Source organism: Drosophila willistoni, unplaced genomic scaffold (assembly GCF_018902025.1).
Source record: "Drosophila willistoni isolate 14030-0811.24 unplaced genomic scaffold, UCI_dwil_1.1 Seg531, whole genome shotgun sequence".
NCBI lineage: Eukaryota > Metazoa > Arthropoda > Insecta > Diptera > Drosophilidae > Drosophila > Drosophila willistoni.
The window spans coordinates 4,361,203-4,384,271 of record NW_025814459.1 but is presented as its reverse complement, the minus strand read 5'-3'; the positions used below and the strand labels follow the sequence as shown (position 1 = coordinate 4,384,271).

Below are 23,069 nucleotides of genomic sequence, written 5' to 3'. Positions count from 1 at the left end.
GCCTGAAAATATACCTAGTTGCATCCTTAAAGTTTTCTATTTCCCTATCTAAGCCTTTATCTCGGTTATTCTTTAAATTGAGTGAGACTTGTAGCTTTCCTGATGTTTGGAAGGAGTCTTTTATTATTCCGTTTTTTAAAAAGGGCAACAAATCCAATATTTCTTACTACCGTGGCGATGCCAAACTTTCCGCAATACCTAAGTTGTTTGAGAAAATTATTACGTCTTTATTCTCGGTTATTCTTTAAATTGAGTGAGACTTGTAGCTTTCCTGATGTTTGGAAGGAGTCTTTTATTATTCCGTTTTTTAAAAAGGGCAACAAATCGAATATTTCTTACTACCGTGGCGATGCCAAACTTTCCGCAATACCTAAGCTGTTTGAGAAAATTATTACGTCTTCCCTTCAACACCTATCCAGATCCACTATTTCTCCTTGTCAGCATGGATTCATGAAAGGTCGTTCGTCGCTTACTAACCTTTTAGAATTGACTACCCTTGTACACCATGGCTTCCGTAAAAAGTGTCAAACTGATGTTATTTATACTGACATTAGTAAGGCTTTCGATACGGTTGATCATTCTATGCTTCTCGCGAAACTTAACATCATGGGTTTTTCTCCGAAACTATTGGCTTGGTTAAAGTCGTATCTTATTCGCAGAACCCAAAAGGTGTCTTTCGTTCCTCGATAACTAAAACTGTTCGAGTTACGTCAGGTGTACAGCAAGGTACACTGTTTATTAATGATTTGCCCCTGGCATTGGCTCATTCACGCATGCTCGTGTTTGGGGATGACGTCAAGATTTGTTATTCCTATAATGATCCTTCTTTCCAACAGCACTTGCAATCAGATCTCGATGAGTTCTGTGATTGGTGCCACGTTAATAATTTACACCTTAATGCCTCAAAGTGCTCTTTTATGACTTTCAGTCGTTTGACTCCGTTTCTAGCTCATTACTCTATTAAGTCTGTTATGTTAGATTGTGTACCATCATTCAAAGACTAAGGCGTTATGTTTAACCCAAAACTTTCATTTAATTTTCATATATCTTAAATTGTCAATAGAGCATGCAGTCTTCTTGGCTTCGTAAAACCTTCGGCCAACGAATTTGATTACCCCTACGTAACAAAGGTTTTATACACTTCGTTAGTTCGCCCTACTCTTGAATATTGCTCGCCAGTGTGGAAACCTCAATATGATGTCCACCAGCGTTGTATTGGAACGGTTCAGAAGCAATTCCTTAAGTTCGCCTTACGCGATCTTAATTGGGTTCCGAGTCTTCGCCTACTTTCTTATTCTGACAGACTTCTTATTAATTTTCCTTCACTTTTCAACCATAGGCTCGTATTTGGCATTCTCTTTCTCCATTAACTAGTCAACGGTGAAGTCATTTCTACTAATTTACTAGATACGCTATATTTTGGTGTACCCTCACATCGGACTAGAAACTTTTTTCCTATTCACCTTAGTAGATGTCTCACTAACTACTATCTTCACCAACCTTTTCGTGTTCTTGCCAATCTTTTAACATATTTTTCTCCTAATTTCTCCCAATCTTTCTGTCACTTCTCTTCGCGCCATACCTTTTAATCATTTGCAAAGAAACCGCTAAACATATTCTGGACTTGGATTGCTTAAAACACATTCACAGTAAATTTTGTCAGGACATGTGGACCAATGTGGCAGGACATTGGCTGTAAACCGGTTCGGGGATGTTTAGTTCTGTATAAAGCTAAGCTACCTTCTTAAAATAATTTTTATATGTGTGTTTAGCTTAAGCTTTTTCGTCGACTGCTGTTTTAATTGACGTAAATAAAAATATTAATAAATAAACAAATAAATAAATAAATAATACTAACGGCCCATGTTCAGTCTGAACTTGTGTAACAAATACATGATTGAAGGCGTTTTTCCAGATATTTGGAAATTGCTTCTGGACAATCGGAATAAACCAACAGAAGTAAAGTAGATGGCCTATGCATTTTGTCTAGGTAGAATTTCTGTAGAGTGCAAATTATATTCCACCTGGCACTTAGACTATCGGCTTTGCGGACAATGCTAGAATCCATATACATACTGAGAGCCATACGATTGTATCGTGGTTTTCGAATTTCCGATGGGGCCGCGATGATTATCGCAGAAATGACCCTACTTGTTAAGGAAGCCGAGTTTCTTTTTAACAGGAGGCAAAGCAGCGATTGTGCTCAACTGGCTCCACTGACTGGCCGGCGGCTCTTCTAGCCTCGTCCATCTGTAGCTAGGAAGAATAGCAAGCAAGATGGGTACAAACAAACAATGTAGCAAGCAAACTCTACTAGTCCAATTTCAGCGACAAATGTCAGCTTTCTTTTGTTCCTTTATAACTTTTACTTCTTTCAAGCTAATTACTTTTTTTTACTTGCCTTAATACTTTTCTAATAAATGAATTTAATAATCTCAAAGAAGTTAGCTTCGGCTTATATATATAAATAAATTTATCAAAGAAGCTAACTTCCGCTGTGCCGAAGTTTATATAGTAATATATCCGCCACTCCATCCACCCACACCACTCAATTTCTCACTCCATTCACCCACATAACTTGACCCCTTACAACGCACATAACTTGAATAATCATAAGTTAGTTCTTAAGACGCTTTGTTTCAATAAAGATCGCTTTCGAATCTCACCAATCCATATTTTTTTTTGCGGATGAACTTTGTAAATATGTGAGAAAACGAACTTATATGCCATTCAAACGAAGGGCGTAATGCACTGTGCCTGAAGTGAAAAGGTTTGTTGGCATACTTCTTTACCTTGCAGTTGTAAAAATACCAGATTATAGAATGGCGTGGGCAGTGGATTTCAAACTAGCGGCCGTTGCAAATTATTACCGAGAAACAGATTTGAAAAAATTTAACAGTTTTTCCATTTGAACGACAATTCTAATCAGCCTCATAAGGGAACACCTGAATATGACAAGTCATACAAGGTTCGCCCTTTGTTAGACGCCATAAAAAAAAATTCAATGAAATTCCGCAAGAAGAATTTCAAAGTATAGATGAGCAAATGATTGCATATAAAGGTAACTTATTATATGTGAATACATTTTTGAATAACATAATAGTACATACTTTTCTTAGGTCAACATAGTTTAAAACAATACCTTCCAATGAAGCCCCACAAGTGGGGTTTCAAAATGTTTAAGCGAGCTGGTGTATCTGGGATTATATACGATTTTACTCTGTACATTAGAGAAGGAACGTGCAAGACATATGGTTTAGGAATTTCATCAGATATCGTGCTATTTTTATTATCTAATTTACCAGTAAACCAAAATATCAAGCTGTTTTTTGACAATTGGTTTTCGTCAATAAGCTTGATGATTGCTCTGAAAGAAAAGGAAAAATTGTGCTCTAATCAGTGAGAAAGACCTTCAAAAACGAGGTCGAGGATCAAGCGATTTTAAATATGAAGCAACACACAACTTGATTGGTATGATAATAAGAGCGTACAACTAGTTTCAAATTATGCAGGTAAGAACCGGATGAATGAATGCAACAGATGGTGCCGCAAAGAGAAGAAGTTTATAACTATACCTCGTCCAGGTATAGTTGAATGTTACAACAAACACATGGGAGGGGTTGATCTTGCGGATATGCTGCTTGAATTGTGCAAAATCAACCAATCGCTCAAATAAATGGTACATACGCATAGTATATTGGTGCATAAATTCAAGTTTAGTAAACAGTTGGTTGTTGTACCGTAGAGACATAACAAATACAGACGGCGAATTAAAGCATATGTCGCTCTTAAATTTCCAATTAAATGTTGCTTCCGAGCTTTTGAACGCAAGTCAAACTATATTTGTCGCCAAAAAGAGAGGTCGTCCATCATCACTCCTTTTGACAAAGAATTCATCCTCTTCATCACCAACTCCATTATCACCAGCTGCATCATCACCAGCTCCGTTATCACCAGCCCCATTATCACCAGCTCCATCTTCACCTGTAAATGTAGCAAATGTAATGTGCACTTATGCTCCAATCCCCAAAAAAATTGTTTTGTGTCCTATCATACATAAATATTAATAAACGGTATTTGAAAAAAAAACAATTTGACTTCAAATATATAACACAACTTCAAATAGTTATATAGCCCAATGTTGCATATACGCAACATCCTGTAGCTCTTGAACCAGGACACCAAGGACATTCAAATTTTTTTCAGCTGATATTGAGGTCAAGTCTAGCTTATATGTCAACTTCAAAAAATTTTAGCCACGCCCAATTTAATTCGGGCATGAGAGGGTTAATAAGAGAAGTGTATTTATAATTATATACTCTTGCAGTCCATAACCAAAATATTCTTACTCTTTTTCTGCCCGCATGCACATCTCTATCAATGCACATTCACATACATGGATATCCTTTAAACTCGCGCTGTATCGCTTTCTATTTCCTTATGCCCTTGCATTCCCTTTGTAAACAATTTTTATGAGTAAAGCCATATATCAGTGATCGTCACGCATACAGTTTATTACAAACAATGTCGTAGTAGGCTGCTGGCAGCGTTGTGGACAGCGTTTGAGACAAAGCCGATTTATATTATTTGATTGTCTACAAATTTAAGAGATCCACCGCAGTTTAATGCGAAGTCCTTTGCATTTATTCAGATGGCACCCAAGAGTATGTACTAAAATAATGTGGATCCTATAGTTGCATGCTTTGCCATTCTTTTATCGCTTTATGAAGATAGAGTATGGCCATTGGACCCCTGGATTTTGAAGCAAAGTCTGCTTATGATAGAACTTGGTGATTCTTAAAATAGAGACAAGCTGCGCACCTTTCGACATAAAGCCAAGTAAACCCCACTTTTAATTAACTTTAGTTGTTTACCCAATTAATTTTCAGTGTTGATTTCGGATAATATATTAAAAAAAGAGTCTATCTATCCTCTTCAGAAAGAAACGTCTTTTTGTGGATAATATAACGATTGGTAAATTTTTGTTACGGGGAGATGATGGCCAAAGAGTCGGGTATAATTTAAAAGGTTTAAATCAAATAACTGAGAACAAACATTTTTATACCATACACCCATAAGGTGAAATGGTATATTAAAGTCGAAAATGTATGTAACAGGCAGAAGGAAGCTTCTCCGCCCCATAAAGTATATATATTCTTGATCAGAATCAACAACCGAGTCGTTCTAGCCATGTCCGTCCGTCCGTATGAACACGCAGATCTCGGAGACTATAAGAGCTAGAGCCACCAAATTTGGTATGTAGACTCGTGTGGTATGTAAATGTATAGAGTTAATTGGAATTTTGGCCACGCCCCATTGAGAGACATCAAATTTATTTTTTATATACTCGTTTAGTTAGCGCGCAGAAAATAATTATTGCAACTTTTTGCCACGCCCCCTTCCGGCCCCGGAATTTACATAAAACAGATTTTCTTTAAAACTATTAAAGCTACCGACATTAAATTTGGTATGTAAGCTAGCTTAATAGACGCGCAGATATTGACTATTTAAAAATTTTTCCATGTCCATTTCCGCCCCTGCAAATTAAACAAAACTGATTTTCTCGAAAACTAACAAAGCTAAAGTCACCAAATTTAGTATATATACTGGCTTAGTATGCGCGCAGAATATATATATTTCAATATGTTGTCACGCCCACGTTCGCCTTCATAATTTAGAAAAAACCTATTGGTTATTGCAATTTTTTGACCATCGCAATCAAATTTGGCAGACTATATTGAAATCGGGCCAGAAACATGCATGTATTTTGCTACGCGATCCATAAGGGCAGAATCGGCTAGTGGCGGCGCGAGGCATGTTAAAACAATTTAATAGACATTCATTTGGTTTTCGAAATTTTAGATATTTGTATCACGTGGTGTATGTATAGTCGGCGAGTCGACTTACTTACTTCATTTTTTAACTAAGTATGAATACTATTTAGACAAAAAAAATTGGATCGAGATCCAGACTTAAATCACACAATTTTCATTTTTATACTTTTGCAAAGGGTACTATGAAATTAGGCAAATGTTTGAAACGAACAGAAGACGACGGTTCCGACCCCACGTGTGTATATATTCTTGATCAGCATGAGAAGCTGAGTCGATATAGCCATGTCCGTCTGTACGTCCGTACATCAGTTCGTCTGTCCGTTTTTGATCCCTAATCATTAAAGAGTACTCTGCAGATTGATATTTGATATTAACGCCGACGGACGTTATAGTAAAAACAAAAATGATATATCTATTTCGGTAGTAGTTTGGCGACACGTCCCAATAAAACAGAACCACCCAGCAGCCATTATATCATAAGGTTGTAATGTTTACAAATTAGTTGACTCAGTTTGGTTAAAAAGCATACAAAATTACTACGGGAATTCTGTTATGTGTTCTGCTTCACACGTATATATAAAAACAAATCGACGACATTTTAAGATAGAATTCTATCTCCATTAGAGCAAAAAGAAGTATTTCACGAAATTATTGAAATACTACAAAATGAAGAATTGACAGAGCCGGGATACAACTCTCAGTCTACTTCGGGTATTCTGTTATTTGTTCCGTTTCATCCCTATATATAAAGAGAGGAAGAGTGTCAGTACATACATATGTACATATTAATTGGGGCGCTTGCATCAAAGTGCTTGGTCAGCGTTCACACGCTGGCTTGGCCCTAGGTCATGTTACGCCTGTGCATTGCTGCTCATGTGAATATATGTATGTGCATACATAAATGTACATACATATATGAACATGCTTAGCTGTATATTTACGTGAGTATGCTTATGTGAATATATTAATGTATACACATAAAAATATTCAAGTGCACACCTATGTTTTATTGCGTACATATCTTATTGTTTATACTTGCAACAAAGTGTTACAAGTTGAGCTCTTTGTGTTGAATGATTTTTGGTATGGATATACTACACCTCCCCTTTTTAGAAAATAACGTAATATAATGGAGTTATTTATTAATTACTACTAATGATAATTAATGATTGATTAATAGTAATGTATGTATGTTTGTTAGAAAAATTGTTTTATTTGTGTCTGGTAAGACAAATTTTCTTTCTCAAAAAATTCTTTTTTTTTATATTTTTAATAAAATGAATTAGTGTTAGTAGTTGAATCCATAATAAATTTTATATATTTCTTTTCGTTTTTTTTTTTTTAATTATTTTTGCAAATTTTTAAACTATCCTTATGTACTTTTTGTATCCTACCTTTATTGTTCCTAATTTTTATGTTGTTGTTTTTAGATATTTCTACCACTTTGAAGGGTCCTATATAGGCTGAGTCAAGCTTATGACCAGTTTCGTTTTTTAAGAAAACCTTATATCCTATTTCTATTTTAAAATCTGCTGACTTACTTATTGTCATAATAATTTTTCTGGTTTTCTTAACGTTCCTCTAACATTATTCTAGCTCTACTGTATGCTAGTTCTAATCTAAACTTAACTTCTTTAGCATAATCATCTACGTTATATAATGGTTCTATTTATGCTATTAAAATGCGTTGGTTAATTATTTGGTTTACCAAATACAAGTTCATATGGACAGTATTTGTGTGTTACTGACGGGGTTGTGTTAAAACAGTACACAAAATATTGTAACCATATGTCCCAATCAGTTTTATCTACTGATATATATGATCGAATGTACTCATTGAATGTCCTATGACTTCTTTCAACGGTACTTAAGGTCTGGTGGTGGTGTGCAGTAGGCGTAATGTTGTCTATTTTTAAATAATTGCACAAGTCATTTATTATTGAATTTTTGTATTCTGTTCCCATGTCCGTAATGAACGTCTTCATTGGACCGTACTTCAGAATGAAGGATTCAAAAATAGCTTTCGCGATTGTTGTAGCGCTTTTATTGGGAACTGGTATTGCTACTAAGTATTTCGTCAAGTCACATATTAGAGTGACTGCATATTCGTTACCATTTTCGGATTTTGGTAATAGACCAATGGTGTCTAATATTACCCTATTAAAAGCATGTATGGGTGTTTCTGTAATAACTAAGGGTGTTTTTATGTGCTTTGTCGTTTTTGACTTTAGGCATTTTTCACATTTATTAATGTAGTCTTTTCCATGACGTGTCATTTTCCAATAATAATGTGTTTTTACTTTGGCCGAAGTTTTTGTAATGCCTGTATGGCCACCCTATATAGGATCATCATGGTATGTAAACAATATTGCTTCTTTATCTTGATCTCTTTCTATAATGGTCACCGGTTGGAGTAGCGCTACTCTTAATGGTTTCAATATTTTATAGCCCATTTCTTTAAAAGATTCTATTGAATAAGTTTCAAAGATCTTTTCACTCGGTGCCAATTTGAGTTGTTTGATGTCAAGTATACCGACTTGTTTTTCAATCCTTTGAATAAACTCACTTAAGTTTTCCAGATACAGATCTCCAATCTCAATTCTTGCTATAACTTTCTTTCCATGTTTGAGGAAACATAAATCGTGTGTTATGCGCAAGGTCACTTTTCGTACTTCATCATTGTAGAGTACTTCATGTATTTTGGGCTTAGAAGCATCATTAGGTACTTGCCTAATTGTATTTTCATTTTTATCATCTGGCCAGAGATTATTTTGTCTACTTTGCTGCCTGGTAGTGACTTTCAGGACATTTGCTTTTGTGTTTTTTAGTTCCTGTATTGTAATGTGGGATAATGCATCTGCAACAAAATTATCTTTTCCCTTCAGATATTCGACTCTAAATTCATATTCCTCTAGATCAAGTCTCATTCTTGTTAATTTTGAACTCGGATTTATCATAGAAAATAAATACGTTTGGGGTCCGTTTTGCCTCTGAAGTGTCTGCCATATATATATGGTAGTCTAGTAAGCTGATAAGATCCATTACTAGTGGAAAATGACGATTTATCTTTTAGTTCGATTTGGTGAAAACCGGACATAAAATCTGGGCATGAAAAATATTTGGCTCTGCCTAGTTGATCAAGAGTATCGTCTATTCTTGGTAATGGTAATTTATCGGACAACAATTTTTTGTTTATCTGACGATAGTCTATTACCAATCGCCATCGTTTCTTTTCTGATCCTGGTAAACCCTTTTTCGGTACCAGTAATAACGAACTATTATACTCGGACACTGACGGTTCAACTATTTTATCTTTAATGAGTTTATCGACTTGTCTAGTTATTTCTTCTTTATGCATGTGTGGTATTCTATAATTTTTTGTGTATACTGGATGGTTGTCATTCAATCTTAGTTCTTGTTTATAAAAGTTGTTCGTAGTAATTGGTTCGTTTTCCAAACCAAATACATCTGTATACTTGGTGCAGAGCTATTCTAGTACGTTTTTGAACATAGGTGGGAAGTTTGGCTTTAGTTTTTGTATTACTGATTGAATTCTTTGGTCATCAGTTGTCTGTACAATTTCATAATTCTTCAATGATTCATATTTTATGTTTTTTTAATTTAAAATTTTTACTGTTGTGTTTAAAATTCGGACAAATGTTTTGTTCGGACTGCAGATTGAATTTCCAATAAATATTCCATTTTCGACCTCTTGATTGAAGATGACGATATTTGATTTTTCATTTGGAATATTTATTTGCCGGATTACTTCAGATCTCGCTGGGAGGATTGTAATATTGCTGTCACAAGTGTGTAATATTGGGATATTTATTGCAAAATTTAAATTATTTGGTCTTAATAATAGTGAATCGTTTGGTTCACTGAAATCTAATTGACAATTGAATGTTTTGAAGAAATCTAGTCCTAAAATTCCATCAAATGGAATTGGAAAACTTTCGTCTACTATATGGAAACTGTATGGAATTATGAATTCATTTTGGCTTAGTTCTATAAGGGTTAGACCTTTGGAAGTAATTGAACCTTCACCAATTCCTGATATTTCAATTGTGTTTGAAGTATCTATATGTTCAAAAGTATCTGTTTTTTCTTTTATTATTGATACGTCTGCACCTGTATCTAACAAGAAGGTATCTGTGTTGTATGTATTTTCGTTTTTAACTTTGATGAAAATACTTAGGCTAAGATTGAATGTGTATACATTTACAGTTTCTTCTGAATATCTGCAGGGATCTATTGGTTTTCCGAATTACTTTGAGTAAGTCGTACATTACCATTTCCGTTGTTAGAGCTACCTCGGTTGGAATTACCTCGGTTCGAGCTGTTTCGGTTGGAATTATTTCTTCCTCGGTTGTTGTACCGTGAGTAACCACGATATCCACCTGTATTATTATTCCTATAACCGTTATTTCGGTAATTACCTCTAGCTCGATAATTATTTTGTCCATTTCTATTGTATTGACGGTAGTGCATGACAGGGTTCGCCTGTCCTGTTTCTGCTGTACTACTGTCTACGAACTTTGTTGTTAGTACGTTCATGTCACGGAAAATACCTGCTTTTAGTACGTTACGTACTTGATTTTTTATGCAGTTCTTTGTTATTGCCTCTGTAGCGACTGAAAGTGTATACTTTTTAGCTAGTTCGACAGATGTGCCATCGTGTATAAAGGCACCTTCCAGAGATTCAGTAAGCTTTTCAATCTATTGGGCATACTGACTTGCTGTTTTGTTTCTCTGGGGTAGGTTTTTGATTTTTGCCGTTATTGACGCTACTGATACCGTTTTTATATTTGACGCAATACTGTTAAAATTCTCTTCTATTGTCTGTTCAGAGGTTATCAAATTTCTTGTGTGACCTTTTAGTTTTGTTTTTATTAGGCACACTGCTGTTTCCTCATGGTCGCCTTTTAGTGAATTTATCAAATTCATTGCGTCCATGAAGTGTTGAAGATTTTTTCTTCTGCCATCAAACTGTGGAATAAGGTTTGAAGCCATCTTTAAAAATCAGTGACTGTTTGAGTCATTTTTGCGTTTCCTAGCGAAATGGCTGGTTTATTAAGAGTTATTTTTGTGTTATCTAAACTCACTGATGGTTCTTCTTCATCCATCTCTTCTTCAGCCGTTAACTTGGTGTTAACTTCCAGTGATATTGAACTTTCCAAATCAATTGTTTGTTTATATTCAATATTATATCTTTTCTATACTGATTTTGCCTTTTGTTTGCATTCATCATAGAATGCAATTGCGGCTGTTTTTCGTCCCGCAGTTAGTTTACTAAAGTGTTCACTTAACACTGCTCTGATATTTTTCAGTCTCTCTGTTATTATTTTCGAGTGTTTTTCTATTGTACTTTGGGATGTTTCCCTATTCTGCGAGAGGCATTTACAAGATTTATTTAATTCTTGTGCATGTATTCTAGCTTCTCTTATTATATCATCCCAAGTAATCATATTTTGTTTAAAAAAAAAATTACACTCTCTTCTTTTTTTTTTTTTTTTTTTTTTTAATTCCCTGAAATATCGATTGTCTCTATGGGTTCTTCAAATAGTTTATGTACCCAGGTGGGTAAAATTCTATTTTTTCGCTTTAGGCGATTATATGCTTCTACTATTGATCTTTCTATCAAGTGAGCTATCCCTGATTTGAATTTTCTATTATTCACAATCCAGTATTTGATTTCCTTATATTTTGGATTGGTTTCGCCTCTGTTAAAGAGGAAGTCTAAGAATGGAACGTATTTGTTCAAATATTTAAGATCTACTCGACCCATTTTTATACTGTATATTTTTTCTTGATTATTTTATTATGCATTGCATATAATTTCAATGCCAGATTTACGGCTACTAATATTAGGATAGCTAACAACAATATCGCTATATATTCTAAATTTTCCCTGTGATCTACTATTTTAACGCTATTAACGACATTAGCCGTTGGGTGGTCTATTGTGGATTATTGAAAACCCATCTTTCTAGCAAAAAAAAAATTTGTTTTTCTTGGTCGTTTAGACCTGTTTGAAAAAAATCTTTATGAATTCATTTGTTTTTCTTTTATTTATATGTAACTTGAAAAAAAAATTTTTTTTTTGGAAAAAGAAAAATTATCTCAACTGTGTCTTGCACAGTGAGCCAGAGACGTGGAAAGATAGAAGAGTATACATGCGTAGGCTTACAGCATGAACAATGGTTTAATTAATTCTATGCCTACGCATGTTTTTTAGTAAAAGCCTATCAAATGTTTGTTAGTAGTTGTACTGTGCAACAAGTGCAAACACGTACATGCTTATATTATCTTAATATTTAAATAAAATTTCAATTATTATTAGAGGCAAGTGAATTATTTACTCATTGCGCTCTTTGGCGAAGTTCGGCTGTGTTTTTCATTAAGCACTCTGTGTAGTGCTATCGGTCCTTGTCGTCAAGTTTTATGTGGAGGAGGTCCTGGAGGAGCTTCCTCTCGCGCCTTAGTCTGGCGTACTTTCCTTCTCTTGACTTCTTTTTGGGGTCTTCTTTTTTCTTGTCTTGGCGAGCCCGGTACTCAGCTATCGTGAGTGGGCGTGGTCCCTCGTTTGGACACACCTCTAATACCTCTTCGAGGAGGGGTGCGTCCCTTTGTACGGTAGGTACAGCCGTCAGGAAATCCAAGTCCTCTAGATGTGATGGTTCGGTGCTAGTCATCAGCACTGTCCTTTTTTTTTTTTATTGTTAATTTATATTTTTGTGTGTATGTGTGTGTGTGTTCTCTCTTTTTTTTTTGTTATTTTGTTTTTATTTAAAAAAATTTTTTTTTTTTGGTTTATTCCATCAAGTAGAAATGGAAAGTACCTACTGCATTTGTGTAGCAGCATATATTGGGTACACTCAACAAGAAGCACATTTGCATTCTTGTGTCCCCTTTTACTGGGAATTTATCTTCGGTTTGTTCCGAGTATATGGTTCTTATTTGCACTAGAGTTAACGAGATTTGAGGGGAGTGGCTGTATTAGCTCTTAAATACCTCAATTATATTTTCTCTTAAGCCCGGGTTTCGTCTGGTAACTCTTTGAAAGTAACTACTTTATGGATACTACTCGATGGATAGTTATCCATCGTTACCGTTTCTCATTTTCGTGCTTAAAAAATTTTTTTTTTTGTAACATACACACATACATACACAAAATTTTGTTGGTATTCGATGTCCTGGGTCCCTCGATGTCCTTAGGCCTTGTCTTGGCCTATTGTCACGGTCGCCATGTAATGACCGGGTTCCACTTAGATTGAATTATTTAAAGATATTCAGATTGATTTTTATTTCAATAATATTCTTTGGCTTAACCTATTGTTACATATATATTCTTATGCTGCTTATGCGACTTAGGCGACAGCTACAAAAGAGAGGGAGAGTGTCAGTACATACATACATACATACATATTAATTGGGGCGCTTGCATCAAAGTGCTTGGTCAGCGTTCACACGCTGGCTTGGCCTTAGCTCATGTTACGCCTGTGCATTGCTGCTCATGTGAATATATGTATCTGCATACATAAATGTACATACATATATGAACATGCTTAGCTGTATATTTACGTGAGTATGCTTATGTGAATATATTAATGTATACACATAAACATATTCAAGTGCACACTTATGTTTTATTGCGTACATATCTTATTGTTTATACTTGCAACAAAGTGTTACAAGTTGAGCTCTTTGTGTTCAATGATTTTTGGTATGGATATACTACAGTTGTAAGGAAGTTTTTCTCAGGTCTGGTCTTTTATTGGTCACTTTTCACTTTAAATTTTGCTACTTGTCCCATATGCAGTCTCTGTGTAATTGAATTCCAAGAATTCTGCCGATATATGCTGAACCTCTTTTTGGTCCCAAAGTTTAGCGCAACATCGTCTCTGTCGCTAACTGCAGAACTTTCCTAATGCTCTCTTCTTTTAACTCTGCTGGCATGAGTTCATGGCGTGTGAAGCGGCTATCGCTCTGATTCTATCTCTGCTGGAATGAGTCAACGCATGCCCAATTTTCCGATATTTGTCGCGGCTGACGTTTTACGTTTCATAGCCAACGGGAACTTCTGCCTATGCAAGAAAGTTTCATTCGATGGCGCGTGGATTACGTGATTTTCTGCACGTGCTCTTTCTGTGTGACCCAGAACGAGAGGGCGGCATACGTTGATTGCCATTGATGGCGATGAGCATAGAGCCTTGGCAACCCTTAATCGCGAGAGAGTACGACACTGCTAACGTTAGGCATGTTACAAGGGGAGAGACGGCATTGGTATTGGTTGCTTGCTATGGCCGCTGACGAGAAAAGAACGTTGCTAGCTCACTCTCAGAGTTAAGGTTAGGTATGCGTTAGAGAGGCTGTATGGGTGTGTCTCTTCTGCCATGGCTGCTGACGAGAAAGGAGCGTTGCTAACTCGTAACTGTCAGAGAGTGTGACAGAGTTAAGGTTGGACATGTGTTAGAGAGAGAGAGAGAGAGTATTAGTTACTCGGGTATGTCTGGCTTTCGTAGCTGAGCGGTGCCAATGATACGCTAATGTTTCAGAGATGATACTAGCAAAATAAAAACTAACTTATTTATTATTTATTTATTTGTAGAGTTAACTTAAACCTCCAAAGTTTAAGCAAAAAGTTTGTAGCCATGGCTACTGAGGCCTTCGTCTAGATTTTATGTACATAAATATACAAAGTTGGAAAGAGACATCGTAGAGTGTTCTCTGAGCTATTACGAATCGAATGGAAACAAATAACTTCGTGGAATTAGAGCTCTCAAGCGAGGAGATCGAAACGAAGCTGTAAGTGGACTGTATAATTTAAGGTAGAGGAGTGAGAAGGAAAAATGTCTCCTCTTTTTAATGAACACAATGAATAAGCATAGATAGCATAAATGAAATTAGAAGGATTTATAATTTTCCTCGCAGTTGTGTGAATAATTATAAGGATATATAATCACTTGGATATTAAAATTTATACAATGTGGAAATATGTTGAAATTTATAAGAGAATTAAAAAAATATGGAAAAATTGAGATCAGTAGGATTGGGAGTGCCGATAACTTTTCAATGAAGAAAAAAAAAAACTCGGAATTAATTTTCATTAAACGGACTGTGAGGAAAAAATCAAAATGCACCAAGACAAGACAAAATATTAATTCCATATAAATAAAATTCTACTATTTTTTCTTTAGAAAATATTTTGCGAATTAAATTCAATCAGTCAATTGAAATATTTTTTTTTTGCACAATACGAAAATCACGATGGAAAAAATGGATGTCGTGACCGAGTCACGGCTTGGCTCAAGTGTCAGCACTGATGAGACTTAAGTGTCAGCACTGATCGGGAATCAGCTGTTCTGCCGTTGTTTATGTTTTGTGAATTTAATTAATTTTAAAATGTTTAGCAAATGTCACGATTTCCTGCTTTAATTATGTAGGTTTCAAATTATTACATTGCAGAAAGCCAATCGGAGTGGCTGCAATTAATTTTGTGTGGGTGAATTCAATTTGTATGTGGATGTACATATGTATGCCCGTGGAGTGTGCTTTACACTTTAAGTAAAAGTAAGTGGTACTTTATAAATTCTCGATTATTAAACACTTTTACTTGCAGGTTAGAAAACATCTGTTTTTACATGTATGTATGTATATACAAATTACAATACTCCAGTCCTGTTAAGGGTGAAGATTAGGTTGAGAGGCAAACTGAGCCTCTTATTGCTGACCTTGGGTTCAGACAATAAAACAAATTATTTTACGGCTAAGTGCCGGAGTGGATATTTATTTAAGCGACTTACTGGAAGAGCGCTGTATTCAAACTGATTTTTTAATACATAGAATATTTCACTTAAGCTAAGCCAAAATTCACATCACGCCACAATGTCATGGTCGGCAAGCCGACTCAGCAAATCTTCGGCGATAACGGAAACTCTTGCAGCAAAACAAAAGTGACCGGTTACCGTCGCTGACCATTGCAGCTATAGCGCGCTGATACAATTTATGCAATGTCGCAATTGCGAGGGCTGCTACTTAACTTATGGAGCACGCGATAGCGAGGGTAGATTAGGAACTTATAAAATATCCTATATTAAGTGTTACTTGTTAACTTACATATGTGTATATACATGCATATGTATTGCTATGCAATTGGACTTTTGGACAATCAGAAATTCGAAGAATGAAAAAAAATGCAAAATGGAACAGGTCAGGTATGTACATATAAGTATTCAAAAGTATACTTATACGGGAAACCTCACACTTTTATAAGTTTGTAATGGGATATAATGTGAATAAGATTTTTAATAAGAAATGTTGTACTTATCAGGAATTCCGCCGATGCAAGCTGGAAGAGCGGAAGGATATCCGGCTCGAAGGACCAATGTTCGTGGAGGGGCGGAAGGATCCAAATAAAAATACAAATAATTGGCAGGTGCCAATTTCTATTCATATCAATATCTATTTATATACATAGATATCTTACAGCTACTATACAATATGTATATATTTTTTTTTTTTATGGGGTGGGGGAAGGAGATCATTTACAGAAGTCTTGGGCTGTGGTCTTGTTAAGCTAGTTTTAGTGATAATATTAACATTACAAAATTAAGGATAGTAATTTATTTATTTTGCTACTTATATATTGCATTTCTATATTTATTATGTATATTTTTATAGTCTATGAAAGATGTTACATTCTTTAAGATATTTTATTATTAATTTAATGTTTTCTGAAGATGGGTTGGATAATACGGCTACTGGTGGATGATGGGGAAAATATTGTGCTCTGATTTGGATGAATGTGGGACAAAAGGTAAGGAGATGGTCAAGACTAATAGAGTTGTTGGTGTTACAGAAGGGGCATAAGTTTGAAATGTTTTTGTCCATGTAGTGTGCATGTGTTATATTTGTATGTCCCAGTCGGAGACGTATAAACTAAATTTCATCTTCATCATTAGAGATCATTACTTTATCCTTGCATGTGAGATAATTTTTTATACTATTTTTTTCTGAATTAATTAGTTGATACCAGTTGGATGTATCTGTGAAAGCATTTTGTTGGTTTTTGCGATACAACTTTTTTATTTGGTTTTTTATATCTGCATTATTGTGTTTTGGTGTATAAGTATGGGAAAAATGCCTAGCATTCTTTGCTGTTTTATCAGCAAACTCATTTCCTTTTATGTTATTGTGGCTAGGGATCCACAGAAGGGAGAATTTTGGGAATAGTATTTCGTATCTTAACAATGTGATAGGAATTGTTGTTAATATTTTTTATGGCATTGAGGGAGAAGAGAGAATCTGAACGAATAACAAATTTTCCTTTTCCTGCTTTTAAAAGTAATATGGCTTCGTGTATGGCTATTAATTCTGAAGAAAACACAGTTGAGTATGTTGGAAGAAGGCCAATTTTTAAGACGTCAGTATCAGTAGTTAAAGCGTCGATTCATTTATTTGCGAACCATCTATATACATAAATGTTTTATTGTTCTGTTCTAATTTGTATTGATGGAACTGCTATCTATATACGGCTGGAGACGTTGCGCTTTTGCTAAAGCTGCTAAATTGTGTATTTATTGCATTCGACTTAAGTGCCCATGGGGGGGGCTTTTTGTTTCAGTTTCTTTGAAGTAAGACCTTCTGCTGATTTCAATAGACTTGTTTGATAAGAGAACTCTGTCCAAGACCGAATGTTTTTTCCCCACTTACGGTGGTTTGTAGCGCTGTTTAATATGAGGTTAAAGAGATTAGATGTAAGTAATTCTTTTCTGACTTCAAGGGGTGCGACGTTTGCTTCAAAGAGGAAGTTTGCCGTTGGCGTGGTTCTAAATGCTCCCAGGGCTATCCTCACTCCCGAGTTTAGGATTGGTTTAATTTTTTTTAAATGGCTTGGTGCTGCCGTTCCATATATTGGCAGGGCAAAGTCTATTTTGGACACTAAAAGCGATTTAAAGATAGATATTATTGTGAGTGTACTGCATCCGAATTTAGGTACTGAAAGACATTTAATAATATCTGGGCGTTTAGACAGCAATGACGAACAGGATCACTGAGAGTGGCGATCCTTGAGGAATACCATTCTCGAGTGGAAGTGATTTTGAATAGAACTTTTCTAATTTAACTGTTATTTTTCTGTTTGTCATGAAGCTCTTGAAGTAATTAAGTATAATTGGGCCATATAATGTATAATATTACCACATGTATTCCTATTTTATCAAACGCCTTAGCAAAGTCGAGAGATATTATTGAAATATGTTTTTTTGTCTCCAAAGATTTAGCACCAGGTGGTCTATAAATAGGAGACAGTCCTTAACAGATTTACCTTTTTTAAAGCCGACTGGACTATTGTATAGAAGTAGTTACAAACCACCATTGTTTTTTTGCTATAATTTTGTCAAGGCCTTTTGCCAAGCATTAGTTAAGGGAAATTGGTCTATAAGACGAGACATTTGTTTTTTCTTTGTTAGGTTTTAATATTGGTATAATCATGCTCAGTTTGTATGGTTGTGGTATAATGCCACCCAGTATTGCGTTGTATAGGATTATAAGTCTGTTCTGGACTTCTCTAGGTAGTGCTTTAATCATGGAGTAAGTAATTCGATCCAAGCCTGGTGTGTTGCCTTTTAGACAATCAAGGGCAGAGGAAAATTCAATGAAATTCATTTCCTGTTCTATTGGAGCAGCACATTTTCCTGGGGCATACAATAAATTGTCCGGTAATATCCTACTTTTGTTAGCCTTAAATAAGTTGGTGAAGTTGGAGTTACTTGCGAAGATATCAGCAATTTCTTGTTGATGCGTCATATTTTTGTGTTTGGTTTTTAAAGGGTTGATTTCTTCCGTAAATTTTGCTAAAGATTCTTTCTTAGCTTGCTTCAGGGTTCGTCCAAAAAGTTTATTTTTTTTCTGTAATCTATTATATTTTCGTTAGAGATGTGTCTCTTAAGTTTTTGCCAGGCTGTGTTTTTCTGCTTACGCAGGATCTCAAGTTTCTTGCTCCACCGAGGCAGGCACTGCGATGTTTTGGGAGAGGACTTTGGGATACTTTCGTGCGCGCTTCTTAAAATGATTTTGCTTAGGTTGGCTGATTCTTTGCTAGTGTTTTGGCTTACTGGTATGGAATAGTTGTGGCTGATAGAGAGAGTTGTATAGAGGTTCCAGTGAGCTGCATTTGTTTTAAAAAGAGGTCTATGGGTTGGATTCTGAGGTTGGACTCTCTTTAATATATCACAGATATTGGCAAGTGGTCGCTACCAAAAAAGTCTGATTCAATTGTCCATTCTGCTTCTAATGCAAGATCGGTTATGCAAAGAGTGAGATTAATGTGAGTTAGTGTGTTGTGTGTGCTCAGGTGTCTTGGACTACCATCGTTTAAAACAATTAGGTTGGACTGAGTAATGAATTTCTCTAAAGTAACCCCTTTCCTGTTATTAGTAGGGGAGCCCCATCTTCTATGCCAACAGTTGAAGTCGCCTGTTATTAAAGTCGGAAGGTTATTTGGAATGCTTAGAACTGAGAAGACGTTGTTTAGGTTAAACTTTGCACTGGGTTTAATGTATGCAGAAATTATTTGAAGCTTTTTCTTTGAACAGATTTCGACGCAGATGGCATCAAAGTTTGATCTAAGAATTTTTTCTTTATATTCTATAGACTTATGGATGAGAATCGCTACCCCACCATATGATGGAGAGGAGTTAAGAGTAATCATTACATAGTTGGTGGGGATGGGGTGAATATTGTGTGCTAAAATGTGTGTCTCTTGTAGGGCTACGACATGTGGCCTGTATTTTGCTATAAGGACTTCAAGTTCACTGTAGTTGTTGTTGTTGTTGTCACTTTTAGAGACATTGAGATAGGCAGAGAGTTTTATGGAAATGGGTAACGAAACACAGGAAGTTAATTTTTATTTGAGTTTATATTCTGCATTGGAGCATTCCATTTGCTCATCTGAGGACGAGCAGCTATTGTTATAAAAGTTCTTGTGATAAGATTATGTTATTGTTTGGTTTTGTTTGTGTTTTTCCTTTAGCTTTAAGTTGTGACTTAAGTCTATTTGAAATATTTTTAGGAAGGATTTTAACAGTTTGGTTTATGGTGGGTAGTGTGGTGTCGGATTGTTGTGGTTGTACTTTTAGTAAATTTTTTGAAGAGGTGGGTAGCTCTTTACTCTGAGTCAGGTCATCGTAGGGTACGATCTTACGTGTTGTTGCTGTCTGATGTGGCACCGCGGTGATGTTAACATTTTTAATATTGCTTAACGAAGTGCATGTTGTCGAAGATTGGGCACTGTTAGAGTTGCTTTTTGCTACGCTGGAGTACAAAGATCCATTGTGTGGGCGTCTTGAATTACAGATGGAAATGGCATTTTTGAAGTTTACTTTTTCGAGGGTCTTTATGGCCTGTATTTCTTGTTGTTTAACAAAGATGGGACATTTTCTAAAGCAGTCATCAGTATGAATGGTTGGTTTCGGGAAGATTCTCCTCCCTAAAGTTTACACAGCATTTTTCGAAGGTACACAGCTCTTTGGAGTCAGGGTCCGTGTGATATTCTTTGGAACAATTAATGCAATACTTTTTGTTGCGGCAGTGTTTGGTGATATTTCCAAACCGGAAGCATTTGTTGCAGCGGAGTGGGGCAGGTATATAGGTGCGTACCTTCACCAGTTCGTATCCTATTTTTATATTTTCTGGTGTTGTGTGTGACGCAAATGTAAGTATGATCAATCCAGTTTCTTCCAAGTCGTTGTTAACTTTTCTCATTATTTTCTTCAGTTCAACGACATTTTGGGCTTTTAGTTCTTCTTTGATGACATCTTCGGCTAGGCAGCGGAGATCATTTGAGTAAATGACACTTTTGCAGACATTTAGGGTAGAAAGTTCATAAACTACAAGAGGGAAATGTCCCAGCAATTGTAGTTTCATCAACTTAGGTTTCCGTCGCGTGTTTTCTTGGCCATTAGCACTTCACCGTTGCAAGCGAAGTCAATAGATTTCAAGCATTAATTTCAGATTTTCGGGGGGATCGACGGTCTCCATCGTAACGGGAATTATTTTCGGTTTTATTAAGTTTTATTGTTTTTTGTTTTGTTTTATGCTTTTGGCTTTGTTTGGTTTGCGATATTGCGCGAGCAAAAGAACTTTCCGTACACACGTTTTGTCTATTCAGAAGTCAGCTTTGAACTGTGTGAAAAACTAACTTGTTTTAGAAAAAGGTCAGAGTCTAAGATATATATGTATTTTTAAAATATAGATAAGATATTTTTAAAATATCTTAAAATCTAACTTTTAATTTTTTTTTTTTTTTAAGTAAACAATTAAAAACGAGAATATCTTCTTGTTTTTGTAATCACGTCACTGACACGTCAATCGTAATTTTTATAAACTTATTAGTTAATCGGTATTAGTTTTATTAGTCGGTATTATGATAAGAAGTCTAATGATTTTTTAGTATTCTTGATCAAAATGAGACCACGGCTTATCATTAAAGATTCCCGTTACCGTTCCCCACTTCTAAAGGTCCAACTCTCTTCATCTTGAATCTTGGGTTCATCCCCTATAGCTTAGTCATGTGGTCAATGATACCAGGTTCAGGTTCTTTCAGGTTTTTTTTACCATTTTTATTTCATTTTGTTGTTCTTGACACCTTTCAACAAAGTATAAAGGAAAGATGTGACTATCTTAAATGGTCGGCCACGCATTAAATGCTAAAGGCAGTTTACATTGTATTGTTTTCTTTTATCAGGTCATGGCCAATATTGGTGGTCTATTTTGGCAGGTGTTGGTGACGAGAGTGGCCAAACCAACTTGGCCTCTCACCATAGCGATTCTAGGATGACCCGCTCTATTAAACAAGTGTCCTTTTACCCGACCACCTAAGGAAGGGGTAATTTAACAACAAATTGCTTTTATTAGATAACCCGCGCAGTCTCTCCAGCTGGGACACTAGAAAAAGCGCCCCTGGGTAGAACAGGAGTTATTGGGCTAGTGCGGCCAACTTCACAAAGAAATAAAAAGAGAATAATAAAAAACGTATGCAGCTTTGTCGCATAAAAATTAAAACGAGAGAATAAGTATAATCATCTAAGGAAAAATATCTAGCTAGGTGACTAAAAGCTTCCACTTTCACCGGTAGGCCATGGGTGGCCGGTACAATATTTTGATCTCTCACAATTAGCTATGTGATAGATTAATACCTACCGAGTTTATTAATTCATTACACAGAGGTCAACAAACGAACCTGCGTAAATCATTTGGTTGGAAACCTTTTTCCCTGTGTCTTCAAAACTTCTGTTCAATGTCCAGCATTTTGCAAGTAACATACAAGTTTATAATTTTACTATATGTACTAACAGGTAAACCAGCATCGGCCGTGTCCAAAATTTGGGCATTATCTCATCCAGCATTTTGCAAGTAACAGTAACAAATTTATAATATTACTATACTTACAGGTAAACCAGCATCGGCCGTGTCCAAAATTTGGGCGGAGACTTTTTGGCAAAACTCGACACTTTGTTAAAACAACTGTTATGGTTGTTAATAACGTTGGCATTCCCCAACCATAAAAAGAGTAATACATAAATCGATTCCCCTGTTTTTCATAATGTTTTATTTTTGTTGACCTGCAAATATAACAAAACAAAAAAATTAAAGAACAAGTTAAGAGACAGCTTTTCATTTCATATCTTATCTTGTATTTAGTATATTTGCAAATCTATGAAAAATGTTGTTCAAAGAGAGAGATTGTGACACCCTATTTCTAGAGATCGCACAGGGATTCAAAACCAGCGATGATGTATGGCTTCATTTCCAGTAGGTCGTTGGCCGAAGCTACAATGTGATTGGGCCCGCTAAAATCGGTCGTCGGATTTCGGATCTTGTCTCCCTGGCAAACGGACTACATGAACCATACATGTAAACCGCTTAGCTGTATATCGTCCTGATCCTCGGAACGTATTGCTTAATAAAAAGTTTGGACAAGAAAAGATAATAAATTAAAAAAAAGCTCTCCTAAAACAAAATGTTCTTCGATCCGGAACACGCATAATACAGTCCGTTGTACCTATAAAGTTGCTACCAACAAAACAATTGTTAGAAATGTTAAATTCAAAGGCTTGCTTTATAACCCGAAAGAGAAAATGTTTTCCAATAACTATTTCGCTGCAAAAAGGGAAAGACACTACAGAGATGGCAATTCTGTACTGGCGGATGAAAAGGATATACGATAAAAAA

At 35.6% G+C, this 23,069-nt stretch overlaps 1 protein-coding gene across 1 annotated transcript in view; it reads right to left on the bottom strand.

Moving 5' to 3' along the window:
- The window catches only part of LOC124461535 (G-protein coupled receptor Mth2-like), an 84,115-nt gene extending 61,654 nt beyond the window's left edge, over positions 1-22,461 (bottom strand). Inside the window, exon 1 of the mRNA XM_047013041.1 lies at positions 22,287-22,461. Coding sequence (XP_046868997.1) covers positions 22,287-22,416 — 130 coding nt within the window. The 5' untranslated portion in view covers positions 22,417-22,461. The remainder of the gene's footprint in view (positions 1-22,286) is intronic.
- Between the last annotated feature and the right edge of the window lie 608 nt (positions 22,462-23,069).